Source organism: Bufo bufo, chromosome 3 (assembly GCF_905171765.1).
Source record: "Bufo bufo chromosome 3, aBufBuf1.1, whole genome shotgun sequence".
NCBI lineage: Eukaryota > Metazoa > Chordata > Amphibia > Anura > Bufonidae > Bufo > Bufo bufo.
The window spans coordinates 354,544,262-354,559,681 of record NC_053391.1 but is presented as its reverse complement, the minus strand read 5'-3'; the positions used below and the strand labels follow the sequence as shown (position 1 = coordinate 354,559,681).

Sequence of the window (15,420 nt, the reverse complement as noted above, 5' to 3'; positions counted from 1 at the left end):
TATTCTAGGTTCTTCAAAGTAGCCACCTTTTGCTTTGATTACTGCTTTGCACACTCTTGGCATTCTCTTGATGAGCTTCAAGAGGTAGTCCCCTGAAATGGTTTTCACGTCACAGGTGTGCCCTGTCAGATTTAATAAGTGGGATTTCTTGCCTTATAGATGGGGTTGGGACCATCAGTTGCGTTGAGGAGAAGTCAGGTGGATACACAGCTGATAGTCCTACTGAATTTCAATTTCTCTGCTTTTAAAATAGAAAGTGATACCTCATAAAATATTTATTACTTGACATTCCCCATATGTCTACTTTATGTTGGCATCATTTTGGAAATGTCATTTTATTTTTTTAAGACGTTAGAAGGCTTAGAAGTTTAGAAGCAATTCTTCAAATTTTTAAGAAAATTGCCAAAACCCACTTTTTAAGGACCAGTTCAGGTCTGAAGTCACTTTGTGGGGCCTACATAGTGGATACCCCCATAAATGATCCCATTGTAGAAACTACACCCCTCAAGTTACTTAAAACCGATTTTACAAACTTTGTTAACCCTTTAGGCCAGGGGTGTCAAACTCAAATTCATCGGGGGCCGCATCAGCAGTTTGGTCCCCCTCAAAGGGCCGGTCCCGGCCTGACCTGCAAGCGCTGACTGGGGTCACATAGCATTATACTGATTCATGATGCTATGTGACCCTTACAGTTCTGGAACGTGTTGGATAACACTGACATAATGCTGTCAGTGTTATCCAACACATTCCAGAACTGTAAGGGTTACCGTATTTTTCGCCCTATAAGACGCACCGGCCCATAAGACGCACCTAGGTTTTTGAGGAGGAAAATAAGAAAAAAAAAATTTGAACCAAAAGGTGTGCTTTTGGTGGGTTTTGAACTAATTGTGGTCTGTGGGTGGCACTGTTATGGGGGATCTGTGGATGGCACTGTTATGGGGGATCTGTGGATGGCACTGTTATGGGGGATCTGTGGATGGCACTGTTATGGGGGATCTGTGGATGGCACTGTTATGGGGGATCTGTGGGTGACGCACTGTTATGGGGGATCTGTGGGTGACGCACTGGTATGGGGGATCTGTGGGTGACGCACTGGTATGGGGGATCTGTGGGTGACACACTGTTATGGGGGATCTGTGGGTGACACTTATGGGGGATCTGTGGTGACACTTATGGGGGATCTGTGGGTGACACTTATGGGGGATCTGTGGTGACACTTATGGGGGATCTGTGGTGACACTTATGGGGGATCTGTGGGTGACACTTATGGGGGATCTGTGGTGACACTTATGGGGGATCTGTGGTGACACTTATGGGGGATCTGTGGTGACACTTATGGGGGATCTGTGGTGACACTTATGGGGGATCTGTGGTGACACTTATGGGGGATCTGTGGTGACACTTATGGGGGATCTGTGGTGACACTTATGGGGGATCTGAGGTGACACTTATGGGGGATCTGTGGGTGACACTTATGGGGGATCTGTGGGTGACACTTATGGGGGATCTGTGGGTGACACTTATGGGGGATCTGTGGGTGACACTTATGGGGGGGATCTGTGGGTGACACATATATAGCATCTTATGCTATGTGTCATCCACAGATCCCCTCCATAAGTGTCCCTGTAGTGTGAATGACCCCCAATACACGGGCTAGGGGCCGGCATCTGCTTTTATTATGTCAGCGGGGCCCGTGCAGTGACTATTCTACTACACGGGCCCCGCTCACTGTATAATCCTATGTCTAATAGTTAATTGTAATTGTATGTAATCGCATAAGGAGCGCTGGGTATTACGGTACTTACAACTACAAGCGCTCGCCGCTCGGTAGGTAGCAGAGAGGAGGCAGGAGGCAGGCCAGGAGGAGAGGCGCTGGCAGCGTGAGTCATACGTCACGCGCCTGCTTCATTCATAAAGTGGGCGGCGCAGGCGCGTGACGTATGACTCACACTGCCAGCGCCCGTCCTCCCAGCCTGCCTCCTCTCGGCGAGCGCTTGTATCTGTAAGTACCGGTAATACACAGCGCTCCTTATGCGATACACCCGATACAGGAGCCAGGAGGAGCGGGGGCCGCCTGCGGCTACGCGGGCCACATGACGAGGTCTGGCGGGCCGGATTCGGCCCGCGGGCCTTGTGTTTGACACCCGTGCTTTAGGCGTTCCACAAGAATTAAAGGAAAATGGAGATCAAATTTAAAAATTTCACTTTTTTGGCAGATTTTCCATTTTTATCAAATTTTTTCTTTAATACATCGATGGTTAACAGCCAAACAAAACTCAATATTTATTACCCAGATTCTGCGGTTTACAGAAACACCCCACATGTGGTCATAAACTGCTGTATGGGCACACGACAGGGCGCAGAAGAAAAGGAACTCCAAATGGTTTTTAGATGCCATGTGCCATTAGAAGCCCCCTGATGCACCCTTACAGTAGAAACTCCCAAGAAGTGATCCCATTTTGGAAACTAGGGGATAAGGTGCCAGTTTAATTGCTACTATTTTTGGGTACATATGATTTTTTGATCATTCATTTTAACACTTTATGGGGCAAGGTGACCAATAATACCTAATATGTATACTTTTTCTTATTTATTAAAGTTTTACACAATAATAGCATTTTTGAAACAAAAAAAATATGTTTTAATGTGTCCATGTTCTGAGAGCTATAGTTTTTTTATTTTTTGACAGATTTTCTTATGTAGGGGCTCATTTTTTGCGGGATGAGGTGACGGTTTTATTGGTACCATTGTGTGGGACATACCCATTTTTGATCACTTGGTGTTGCAGTTTTTGTGATGTAAGGTGACAAAAATTGCTTGTTTTGACACAGTTTTTTTTTTTTTACGGTGTTCACCCGAGGGGTTAGGTCATGTGATATTTTTATAGAGCTGGTTTTTACGGACGCGGCAATACCTAATATGTATACTTTTTTTTATTTGTTTCACTTTAACACAATAATAGCATTTTTGAAACCAAAAAAATTATGTTTTAGTGTCTCCATGTTCTAAGAGCTATAGTTTTTTTTATTTTTTGAGAGATTTTCTTATGTAGGGGCTCATTTTTTGCAGGATGAGGTGACGGTTTTATTGGTACCATTTTGTGGGACATACGCGTTTTTGATCACTTGGTGTTACAGTTTTTGTGATGTAAGGTGACAAAAATTGCTTGTTTTGATACAGTTTTTTTTTTTTTCACCCGAGGGGTTAGGACATGTGATATTTTTATAGAGCTGGTTTTTACGGACGCGGCAATACCAAATATGTCTATTTTATTTAATTTTTTCTATTTTTAACAGTTTTTTTTATTCCTTACTTGGGGAATTTTTTTTTTTACATGTGAAACCTTTTTTTTATTTTATTTTTTCAACCCTTTATTTTTTTATTTTTTATTTTACACTTTTCGTCCCCCATAAGGTCATACAAGACCTCTGGGGGACATTTACTTCACTTTTTTTCATTTTTTTTTTCACTGTTGATTTCTCCTGTAACTGGGGCTGACATAGTACAGCCTCAGTGCAGGGCTGATCGAGGTCTCTAAAAGACCTCACACAGCTCCTGCACTCTCCGGTCACGGCGGTCACATGACCGCCGGGCCAGAACAGGAAGCGCATATCGCTTCCTGCTCTGCATACACAGCACTCGGTGAGCGCTGTGTATGCAGCGATCTAGAAGGCAGGGACACCTGGGCACTGTCCCTGCCTTCTCTAAGGGTTGCCCTGCTGTCACTGACAGCGGGCAACCCGATCAGTAGCTGCACGATTAGCGTGCAGCTGCAGTTTCTGAACGGACGTTCTGGAACGTCCATTCAGAAATAGAGATCCACCTCCCGGACGTTTATATCCTATGGGCGGATGGGAGGTGGTTAAGAAATGAAGGTCAGTCAGTCAGCCGAAAAATTGGGAAAACTTTGAAAGTAAGGGCTATTTGACCATAAAGGAGAGAGTGATGTGGTGCTGCGCCAGATGACCTGGCCTCCACAGTCACCGGACCTGAACCCAATCGAGATGGTTTGGGGTGAGCTGGACCGCAGAGTGAAGGCAAAAGGGCCAACAAGTGCTAAGCATCTCTGGGAACTCCTTCAAGACTGTTGGAAGACCATTTCAGGGGACTACCTCTTGAAGCTCATCAAGAGAATGCCAAGAGTGTGCAAAGCAGTAATCAAAGCAAAAGGTGGCTACTTTGAAGAACCTAGAATATGACATATTTTCAGTTGTTTCACACTTGTTTGTTATGTATATAATTCCACATGTGTTAATTCATAGTTTTGATGCCTTCATAGTCATGAAAATAAAGAAAACTCTTTGAATGAGAAGGGGTGTCCAAACTTTTGGTCTGTACTATATATATATATTGTAAGGGATCTCTCTCTCACAGGGGGTCGGCCATGACAGTCTTCTCAACAAACAGGGGGTTTTCAAGCTCAAACAGTGCTTTATTTGTCACACAGCACATCAACCTTCCAAGTTTGGCATCCTCTTTTCATCAGGCGTTGCTGGGCACCCCAAAACTAAGGCTTTCTCAGCCCTGTGGCCCCCCAACCCTCCTGGCTGGGACTTCTGCAGGCTTCATTTCCAATTCCCCCACTCTCACACACTGAGGATTGATTTACCCCTCAGTGATTATCCTAGCTGGCCTCACCTCAGTGGACTAGGGGTATGGACTGACAGATATATATATATATATATACAGTAAATCCAGAAAATGGACGGCACTCCAGTCAGATGAAAAAAATTGTGATTCCTTTATTCAACCATCCGGTGCAACGTTTCGGCTCCAAATGAGCCTTTTTCAAGCATATATATATATATATATATATATATATATATATATATAGTGACACAGTGATAGGTTTGGTGTGGAAAAACAAGTATTTTCCTCCAAGCATGTGCTGCTGGGCTGATTTGCAGCCAGGTGAGGTCAAATAGGACCTCATAGGCCCAGTACCGAAGTCCGTCGGAGGGCATCAACACATCTTAGTCATTCTAGACTACGCCACTCGGTACCCGGAGGCGGTGCCACTGCGACATACCTCCGCCAAACTCATAGCTAAAGAGTTAATGGAGATGTTTTCCCGAGTAGGACTACCTAAAGAAGTTCTGACCGACCAAGAGACCCCTTTTATGTCCAAGGTGATGAGGGAACTCTGTAAGTTGTTGCACATAAAACAACTATGGACGTCCGTTTACCATCCGCAAACGGACGGTCCGGTAGAACGGTTTAACCAAACATTAAAAAATATGTTGAAAAAGGTAGTGTCTAAAGATGGGAAGGAAAGGGACCTCCTGCTGCCCTATCTCATGTTCGCAGTGCGAGAGGTACCCCAGGCCTCTACTGGGTTCTCGCCCTTCGAACTGCTATATGGCAGACACCATTGCGATCTCTTGGACGTGGCCAAAGAGGCGTGGGAACAACAATCCACTCCACATAAAAGTGTCATTGAGTACGTTACCCAAATGCAAGATCGGATAGAGACAGTGTTGCCTCTTGTTAGGGAGCATATGGAGGCAGCTCAGCGAGCCCAGAGTCGGGTCTATAATCAGCAGGCTTGGGTCCGGATCTTTAACCCGAGTGATCGGGTTTTGGTTCTGATGCCGACTGTGGACAGTAAGTTCCTGGCTAGGTGGCAGGGGCCCTACAAGGTACTCAAGAAAATTAGAGATGTAAACTACAAGATACACCAGCCAGGGCGGTGAAAGCCGGAGCAGGTTTACCATGTGAATTTACTCAAACCGTGGAAAGATAGGGAAACCTGTACAGAAGACAGCCCGCGGCCGGGTTTTCTAGGAGAAGAGGTACCGGCCCCTCTGTCTGATGCAAGAGAGACGGCTGCCACAGTAAAAATTGCTGACAGGCTCTCCTCTAAACAGATTCAGGAGGCTAGGGAGTTCGTTAGTCAAACACGGATGTGTTCTCGGACCTCCCTGGATGCACTTCCATAATTCAGCATGACATTGTCACTGAGCCTCAGGCAAAAGTCTGATTAAAACCATACTGGTTATCCGAGGCTCGGCGACGTGCAGTTAATGTTGCAGCTAGACGTCATTGAGGAGTCAAAAAGTGAGTGGGCCAGTCCTATAGTATTGATACCCAAGCCGGACGGGACTTTGCGCTTTTGTAACGACTTTCGAAAACTTAACGAGGTTTCCAAATTCGATGCGTATCCCATGCCCTGGGTGGATGAGCTCATCGAGAGGTTAGGACAAGCCCGGTAATTTTCTGTTTTGGACCTCACGAAAAGGTACAGGCAGGTGCCCTTAACGGAGGTTGCCAAAGAGAAAACTGTCTTCATCATGCCTGAGGGGCTGTATCAATATAAGGTCTTACCATTTGGTCTGCATGGCGCCCCTGCCACTTTTCAGCGACTAATAGACATTGTGCTTCGTCCACATCGTCGTTACGCTTCGGCTTACCTGGACGATATTGTCATCCACAGTACCGACTGGGAAAGTCACCTCCCTTCAGAAAGCTGGCCTAACCGCTAACCCAAAAAAATATGCGATAGGTTTAGAAGAGACTAAGTACCTGGGGTATGTCATTGGGCGTGGAGTCATCAAACCCCAAGTGAACAAAATAGAGGAGATACGGAATTGGCCCTGACCTGTCACCACTAGGCAAATAAAGTCATTCCTGGGAATGGTGGGCTGTTACATGAGGTTTGTTCCCCACTTTGCTACTCTAGCCGCACTCTTGAAGGGACACAAGTCAATGATGGTTCGCTGGGATTATCCGGCAGAAGAGGCTTTCTCCGCTTTGAAGTCAGCCCTGTGCGGGTCCCCAGTTTTGGTGACGCCCGACTTCAAAGAGGAGTTTATAGTGCAGAACGATGCATCCGAAGTAGGCCTAGGTGCTGTATTGTCTCAGGAAGTCAACGGGGAGGAGCATCCCATCGTCTTCCTCAGCTGTAAGCTCACCCCAGCCGAGACCCGGTATAGTATAGTGGAGAGAGAGTGCTAAAATCTCTCTGCTATTATTTATTGGGGAGAAAATTCCACCTGGTGACTGACCACTCCCCTCTCAAGTAGATGAGCCAAGGCCAAGGACAGAAATGCCCGGGTCACCCGATGGTTTCTCTCCCTACAAAACTTTAAGTTTTCGGTGGAACACCAGGCAGGCCGGTTACAGGTAAACACGGATGCCCTGTCCCGGGTACACTGTCTGGCGTGTGTTCACCCCCTCAGGGTTGAACAAAGGAAGGGGGGGTATGTGACACAGTGATAGGTTTGGTCTGATAAAACTGATATTTTCCTCCCAGCATGTGCTGCTGGGCTGATTTACAGCCAGGTGAGGTCAAATACCGGACTGTATTTTCAGTGCCGGTCCGAGTTTTGGCAGCACCTGGGTGTCCTTAAATAGGCAGCTGGGCTCAGAAGCCAGGTCTCTGTATTGGGACTTGGGAGCCTTGTGTCTGGATGAAGGCTTGCTACCTGTTTGGAGTCAAAACAGGTTGGTGCTGTTATGGTCAAGAACTCTTTGAGGCAGGATTGCCGCATGATGTGAATTACCACCAACACGGCAAGGTGGTTGTGCTTGTTTTGTCACTTGCTTGTTTTGTCACTTGCCTAAAGTGTGAATAAAACACTGAACAGTTTGATCCAAAGAACTTGTTGTTGCCTCTCTACTGCGTCAGCTAATCCTGTCTACCAGAGCGAAGTCCCACCATATATATATAGATATATATAAAGATACAACCAGACATTTTATACATATACAGATGTAAGAAGGTATATTACACATATATAAAGGTACAACCTGTTATAGTCTATACAGAATACATACATGTGTTCAACCAGACACAGCAGGGGTGGGGAACATACTGACCGCGGCTCCCTACCCCCTGGTAGAGCATATAGTGCAAATACTAATCACCGCTTCCAATATGGAAGCGGTCATTAGTATGTGGGAGGCACAGGAAGGTGAGAACAGGGCTGTGCTGGCTGTACTCAGCTTACCTGTTCTTCTTCCGGGCCCCGCTCTGTGTCCTAAGACATACAAATTTGCACTACGACCTGATGCTGTGCACTGTCAGGTCACAGTACAGCTTGGCGGGAAGAAGACCAGGGAGGGTGAGTGAATCTGCCGACTGGCAGCCCCATCCGGCACTGGAAACCTCAGATCTGAGGTCTGATCTGAAGAAGTGCAGGCTGGGGTGGGGGGGGGGGGGGGGACTAATTGAGACTGGAGGGGGGAGCTGATGGGGCTGATCTGAGGCTGGGGGGTCTGATGGGGGCTGATCTGAGGCTAATGGAGGGTGGGGAGCAGGCTCGGACTGGCCCACAGGGGTACAGGGGAATCCCCTGGTGGGCCCCTGAGCAAGGTGGGCCCCTAGTCTCCCACCCCCTGCACAAGTGGCACATAACACAGTAGACTTACTGCACTACATATATATATATATATATATATATATATATATACACTGCTCAAAAAAATAAAGGGAACACTTAAACAACACAATGTAACTCCAAGTCAATCACACTTCTGTGAAATCAAACTGTCCACTTAGGAAGCAACACTGAGTGACAATCAATTTCACATGCTGTTGTGCAAATGGGATAGACAACAGGTGGAAATTATAGGCAATTAGCAAGACACCCCCAATAAAGGAGTGGTTCTGCAGGTGGTGACCACAGATCACTTCTCAGTTCCTATGCTTCCTGGCTGATGTTTTGGTCACTTTTGAATGCTGGCGGTGCTTTCACTCTAGTGGTAGCATGAGACGGAGTCTACAACCCACACAAGTGGCTCAGGTAGTGCAGCTTATCCAGGATGGCACATCAATGCGAGCTGTGGCAAGAAGGTTTGCTGTGTTTGTCAGCGTAGTGTCCAGAGCATGGAGGCGCTACCAGGAGACAGGCCAGTACATCAGGAGACGTGGAGGAGGCCGTAGGAGGGCAACAACCCAGCAGCAGGACCGCTACCTCCGCCTTTGTTCAAGGAGGAACAGGAGGAGCACTGCCAGAGCCCTGCAAAATGACCTCCAGCAGGCCACAAATGTGCATGTGTCTGCTCAAGCGGTCAGAAACATGAGGGTGATATGAGGGCCCGACGTCCACAGGTGGGGGTTGTGCTTATAGCCCAACACCGTGCAGGACGTTTGGCATTTTCCAGAGAACACCAATATTGGCAAATTCGCCACTGGCGCCCTGTGCTCTTCGCAGATGAAAGCAGGTTCACACTGAGCACATGTGACAGACGTGACAGAGTCTTGAGACGCCGTGGAGAACGTTCTGCTGCCTGCAACATCCTCCAGCATGAACGGTTTGGCATTGGGTCAGTAATGGTGTGGGGTGGCATTTCTTTGGAGGGCCGCACAGCCCTCCATGTGCTCGCCAGAGGTAGCCTGACTGCCATTAGGTACCGAGATGAGATCCTCAGACCCCTTGTGAGACCATATGCTGGTGCGGTTGGCCCTGGGTTCCTCCTAATGCAAGACAATGCTAGACCTCATGTGGCTGGAGTGTGTCAGCAGTTCCTGCAAGACGAAGGCATTGATTCTATGGACTGGCCCGCCCATTCCCCAGACCTGAATCCAATTGAGCACATCTGGGACATCATGTCTCGCTCTATCCACCAACGTCACGTTGCACCACAGACTGTCCAGGAGTTGGCAGATGCTTTAGTCCAGGTCTGGGAAGAGATCCCTCAGGAGACCGTCCGCCACCTCATCAGGAGCATGCACAGGCGTTGTAGGGAGGTCATACAGGCACGTGGAGGCCACACACACTACTGAGCCTCATTTTGACTTGTTTTAAGGACATTACATCAAAGTTGGATCAGCCTGTAGTGTGTTTTTCCACTTTAATTTTGAGGGTGACTCCAAATCCAGACCTCCATGGGTTGAAAAATTTGATTTCCATTTTTAAATTTTTGTGTGATTTTGTTGTCAGCACATTCAACTATGTAAAGAACAAAGTATTTCAGAAGAATATTTAATTAATTCAGATCTAGGATGTGTTATTTTTGTGTTCCCTTTATTTTTTTGAGCAGTGTATATTCAATGTACAGCACCTCAACCAGCCTATGTTCATATAAAAAACTTGTTAAAATATTTATTAGATTTGAATGAATCCGTACGGTGGGCCCCCAAAATTAATTTTACTGGTGGGCCCTAGGTTCCCCAGTCCAACACTGGGGGGGAGGGTCTGATGGGGGGCTGATTTAAGGCTGATGGAGACTTTAGGGGTCTGATCTGAGGCTAATCGAGACTAGGAAGGGTCTGATGGGGGTTTGATCAGAGGCTGGGGGGTCTGATGGGGATGTGATCTGAGGCGGATATAGGCTGGGGAGTCTGATGGGAGGCTGATCTGAGGCTAATGGAGGCTGGGGAGGGTCTGATGGGGGTCTGATCTGAGGCTGAGGAGTCTGATGGGGGTCTGATGCTAGGCCTATGGAGATTTGGGGGTCTAATGGGGGCTGATCTGAGGCTAATGGTGGCTAGGAAGGGTCTGATGGGGGTGTGATCTGAGGCTGATGTAGGCTGGGGAGTTTGACTGGAGGCTGATTTGAGGCTGATGGAGGTGGGGGGAGGGTAGATCTGAGGCTGAGAAAAGGATAAAGGCAGAGACAAGGACAGTGGCAGGGAGGGTTAAAGTTGGGTGAACCCCTCTCTAGACCCCCCTGGGATGAGCTTGGCTGCTATAATGCCAAATAAAGAAATAAAGAGCTGATTACATAACATTTTCAACTTAAAAAGTAGACTGCTATATTTGGCCAAAATGGCGCCTGTACTATATATAGTACAGGTGCCATTTTGTTCTGCAAGAATACAGCTCTCTGGATTTTTTTTTATTGAATCACAATTTCTGTAACTTACCCTAAGTCAATTATATAAATATAGCAGTCAAATTTTTAAGTTGAGAATTTTGTATGGCCTGTGAACGATGTTACAAATATCCAAATGGCCCTTTGTAGCAAAAAGCTTCCCCACATCTGATGTATCACATTATCCCTATTCCCACGGACAAGTTTTTCCAAATCCTAAAAATACCTTACATTATTGTAATCCTTAACATACCTCAAAGTTTCCCGTCATAGACTATGATGGTATATGCTTCTGATATGCTACTGCTTTCTGATTAATGTGGGTCTGCCTGCTGGGACCCCCAGGGCCTCTAGGTTACTTTTTCCTACACAACAATGCTACGGACAACTGGCAGACTGAGGTCTCCCCATAAAGGCAAGTTTTTATTGCTTAAAGGAAATTTAAAATGAGCGCAGTGTAATATATAGTTCAGTTTTGTGTACATTGCATTCTAAAATACACGGGTTCTTGTAGCTGTGGAGTAGCCCTAGACACCCCCCCCCCCCCCAATCCAACACTGATTGGAAGAAACATTTGAGCTACTCATAGTGCAACTTGTGGAAGAAGAAAATACTAGTATTCTGGCTGAAAAATTATAATTTTATTGCTTGTAAAACAGCATACATTGTATTACTGAGATTGCCCTCTAGATGGCAGCATAAATCAAGGTTCTTCAGAGTGCTTTCACATCAATATCACACATATCAGCTGGTTAATATATCCAGACATACAATTCCACTAAATTACACTGAAGATCCAAAATATCTTACAGCAACTTTACATTATCCGACTTTAATTTTTTGAAAAGTGGAACAGGTGCTTCAAAAATATGATTCTCATTCTGAACACCATATTTCCCAATGTATTTACACCAAGAAACTGTCAAAAATACATTGATAAATCTCCTGCTTCTCTTCTATTACAAAGCTAGCTGACTGCCTACACAGCTACCAGTAGGGGGAGATCAGTGAATAGGAAATAATACAACTACCTGGAAGATACACTTTGTATTGAGCTCCCCCTAGAGGCGGTTGTTTGAAAATGCAGTGTTTTCATATAGAAGATAAGAGCAAGTTCCGTGTGTGAGAATTTCTTGACGCTTTGTGGTAACAAATAAATTTTTGCTGCAAAAAAATACATAATCACCTCATCCATTTGATTTAGGAGCGGCTGTCACGGCCCTATTGATTGAAGAAAACGCGCCAATTCTCACGCCCACTGATGTGTGAAATCACCACGTCATCACTCTGGACGGGCATGGTGATGTCATCAGCGATGACATCACTGTGCCTGCCCAGCGTGATGACGTGGTGACTTCATCACGCCAGCGCAACCAAGAATTGGCACGTTTTCTTCAACCAAGATGGCCGCTAAAGGCTCTCCGTGATCGAATGGATGAGCTGAGTATGTATATATTTTGTTTTAACCCCTGATTAACCCGCTGATAGACTGAATGGGACAAATCAAATTTCTTGTCAAAGTTCGGCAAAGCAGCCGAATCGAATTTTTTAAAACTTCGCTCATCACTAATGACCATAGAGACTATAGCTGCAGCAAGTGAGATTGTTAATTTAGGTTTCTGCATCTGTGCAGACTCCATAGATTAGGCATACAGTGCACAGGAAATACCTATAGAAACTAGAATGGGAACACGCATGTATGGTAAATGAGCAGTTCCTAGTGCATGTAATGCTTTCACATCACCGCTATTATTGTGCGGGATTCTGCAAAGAACTGGCAGGAACAGAGCCTAACAGATCCCATTGACTATAATGGGATCTGTTAGGTTTCCGTTCGGGGGAACGTCTTTTTACCAGAGAAAAAAGTCCTGCATGCAGGACTTTTCTCTCTGCTACTTTTGACAAATTCCGTGACAGAATCCCCAAACAGAGCTTCCAACACAGATGTGAAAGCAGCCTAAGCCAGACTTTGACCCAGTTGATATTCTACAGTTTTAACTCTACATTTGTTTTATTTGCAAAATCTTCCTTTAGCATACACTTCTGAACGATTTATAAGAACCTCCTTGTGGTACTGGACATGTATTCAGCAGTGTCCTTTCTTAATTGCATAGTGATGGAATTAACACTGAGCGGCAGCTGATTGTACTTCTAGGGTAGGACAGAGCTCAATGACAGTGGTAAGAGTACTAGCACTTACAATAGGAACTTATTAGCTTCCTTATATTGGTCTCCATGTATAGAATAAAGGGCACCCATCCCATGTCTCTTTCTCCACAAGGACAGCTGTGATAAAGGAGAAGTTGTATGGACCTGCAGTAAAGCATATGTTTTACCATACAGCTGTATGGGAGATAGGAAGAGCTGAGAGAGCCCTTGGCTTCCGTATCTCCCATAACAGTTGTAGCCCCTTCAGTTTAACATTTATCACCTATTCAGTGGATTGGATTTCTTTCAGTCCTGTGCCAACTCTTGCTGATGGAAATACTCCACATACTGCAGAGGGTCAGCCATGGAAATCATGTAACTACTAAAATTACTGAACCATGCTTGTGGCTGGTGGCCATGATTCCACAACTGGATGTTCTCTCAATCCACAGTTACTTGTTTGACCATTTGCTTATGACCAGTTTGCAAACTCCCAAAATACTTAAGTTAAAAGGGATTACTTTACCTGCGTATCTCCAAGGTAAGCAAGCCAAATTCATTAAGGATTTTATATTTTCCAGGGGGTGATGTTTTCAAGTCAATAGGCTTCCCATTCTTGAACCTGTAAAGACAGTCCCAGAAGCACATTAAAGGGCGTACAATAAACTTCTACATATGGTTGTTAGAAATCCCATATTTTACTTCTCTTGATTGTATGTACTAATCCTAGGTTGCTGGCTTAAAAAGGAATTCTGACATGATACTAGCATAGCTAGAAAGGTGTTCTGGTAGGACATGTGCGCCAGGTACTTAGTGCAAAGGGGGTCGCCAGAGAGCTTGGTCAGGGTATGTAGGGTATCTTTAGTCCTGAGTTAAGGAAAGCCTAGATACACCTCTGTAGGTACTTTTCAGAAGTTGCCACCACCACTTTCAAAAACAGATGGGCTTTATAGGTTTATAAAGTGCTGGAAACTCTTAGGAATGTCATCTATTGTATCAGAGGCTACAGAATTTTAAGGAGTTGTCCAAAATTAGAAAAAAAGGGACTGTTTTTTCCCAAGTAACAGTGCCACTTTTGATTACCCTCTATATTGCATTGTAGCTAAGCCTTATAAGCCTTATAGGATGAGATGCAAAAGCAGACAGACACAGTCCATGGAATTGCCTGGAATTGATGACAAAATTCATAGTAATTGAGTTTCTGTGCAATTAAAGATCCAAAGCATTAAGCAGAAAATTCATCCACGTGTCAGGTGACATGTAAAGTTAAGTGATTTTTTTTTTTTTTAAAACAATAGCTAGTCTGTTATCGGATTTGATATGGAGAGTGAAAAAACCGAGGATAAGACCACAAATATTGCAGATTCATGAGAAAGAGGGTGGATTATCAGTTCCGGATATGGAACTCTACTTTAACTCTGGCCACATCAAAAATATGATAATATGGATTTATTCGCAAAGATATAAGACCATGCTAACAGGGATTAATAAAAGGTTGGATAACTGTAGCATCTTTCAAGTAGTCGAAGCTGGTATTTTGGCACAACAGCAAGCTAGCAAAATACCGTTATTTGAGCTAATGGTTAAGGTTTGGAAGGAAACAAAAAAGCTTTGGCTTCAAAATGAAATTCATTCAGACACCTTATTGTGGAACAACGCGCAATTTATAGAACTAAAAACAATTGAACAGAATATTTGGGCAAAATACTGAATTTTCAAATTGGGCCAGGTATGGAAAGAGGGAGATATAATCGCATAAAAAGATCTCAAAAATAAATATGAAATGGGTAATAAAGATTTGAGGCTCTATTACTTACAACTGAAACAAGCAACGAACGATGTTGGGAAAAGGAACACAAATTGCTGCCCTCCCACGACCCTTGGATAATATCACCAAATTAACGGCAGGGGGGAAATTAGTTTCCAGAATATATGAATGCCTGTTACATCAAAAGGCTAAGGGAAAAGCAGTCACTACCTTAATGCATAAATGGCAAAATGTCTTAAATCCCCAACCGGCAAAGTTTTGGGAATCGGCTATACAGGCAAAAAATTTAGTCTTAAAGAACTGATCCCATAGAATTACTCAATTTAATATACTATATTGTCTATATTATCCTCCCAAGATTTTAATAAAATGCTACAATTCTAAAGAATTTAGTTGCCAAAAATGTGGGGAAATAAGTGTAGACCAGGGATGCTCAACCTGCGGCCCTCCAGCTGTCGCAAAACTACAACTCCCAGCATGCCCTAATAGCTGTAGGCTGTCCAAGCTTGCTGGGAGTTGTAGTTTTGCAACAGTTGGAGGCCCGCAGGTTGGGCATGACTGGTGTAGACTATGTTTATATCCTCTGGACATGTATAAAGACTCGGGAATTCTGGGAAAAGGTATATGAAAAAATAGAAAAGTGTCACTTGTTCAGAGTTCCTGAGTACTTTAAAACATTCTGGGGGTAATAGATAAAATAGATACTCCTGATCATCGAGATATAGCATCTAAGGCCTCTTTCACTC

The 15,420-nt window shown here is 44.8% G+C and overlaps 1 protein-coding gene across 3 annotated transcripts in view; it reads right to left on the bottom strand.

Annotated features, from left to right (window-relative positions):
* The window catches only part of MYOM3 (myomesin 3), a 191,574-nt gene that overhangs the window by 119,526 nt on the left and 56,628 nt on the right, over positions 1 to 15,420 (bottom strand). For all 3 annotated transcript variants that reach the window (XM_040424500.1, XM_040424502.1, XM_040424501.1), the window contains exon 6: positions 13,433 to 13,528. In XM_040424500.1, the coding sequence (XP_040280434.1) occupies positions 13,433 to 13,528 (96 nt within the window). The remainder of the gene's footprint in view (positions 1 to 13,432; positions 13,529 to 15,420) is intronic.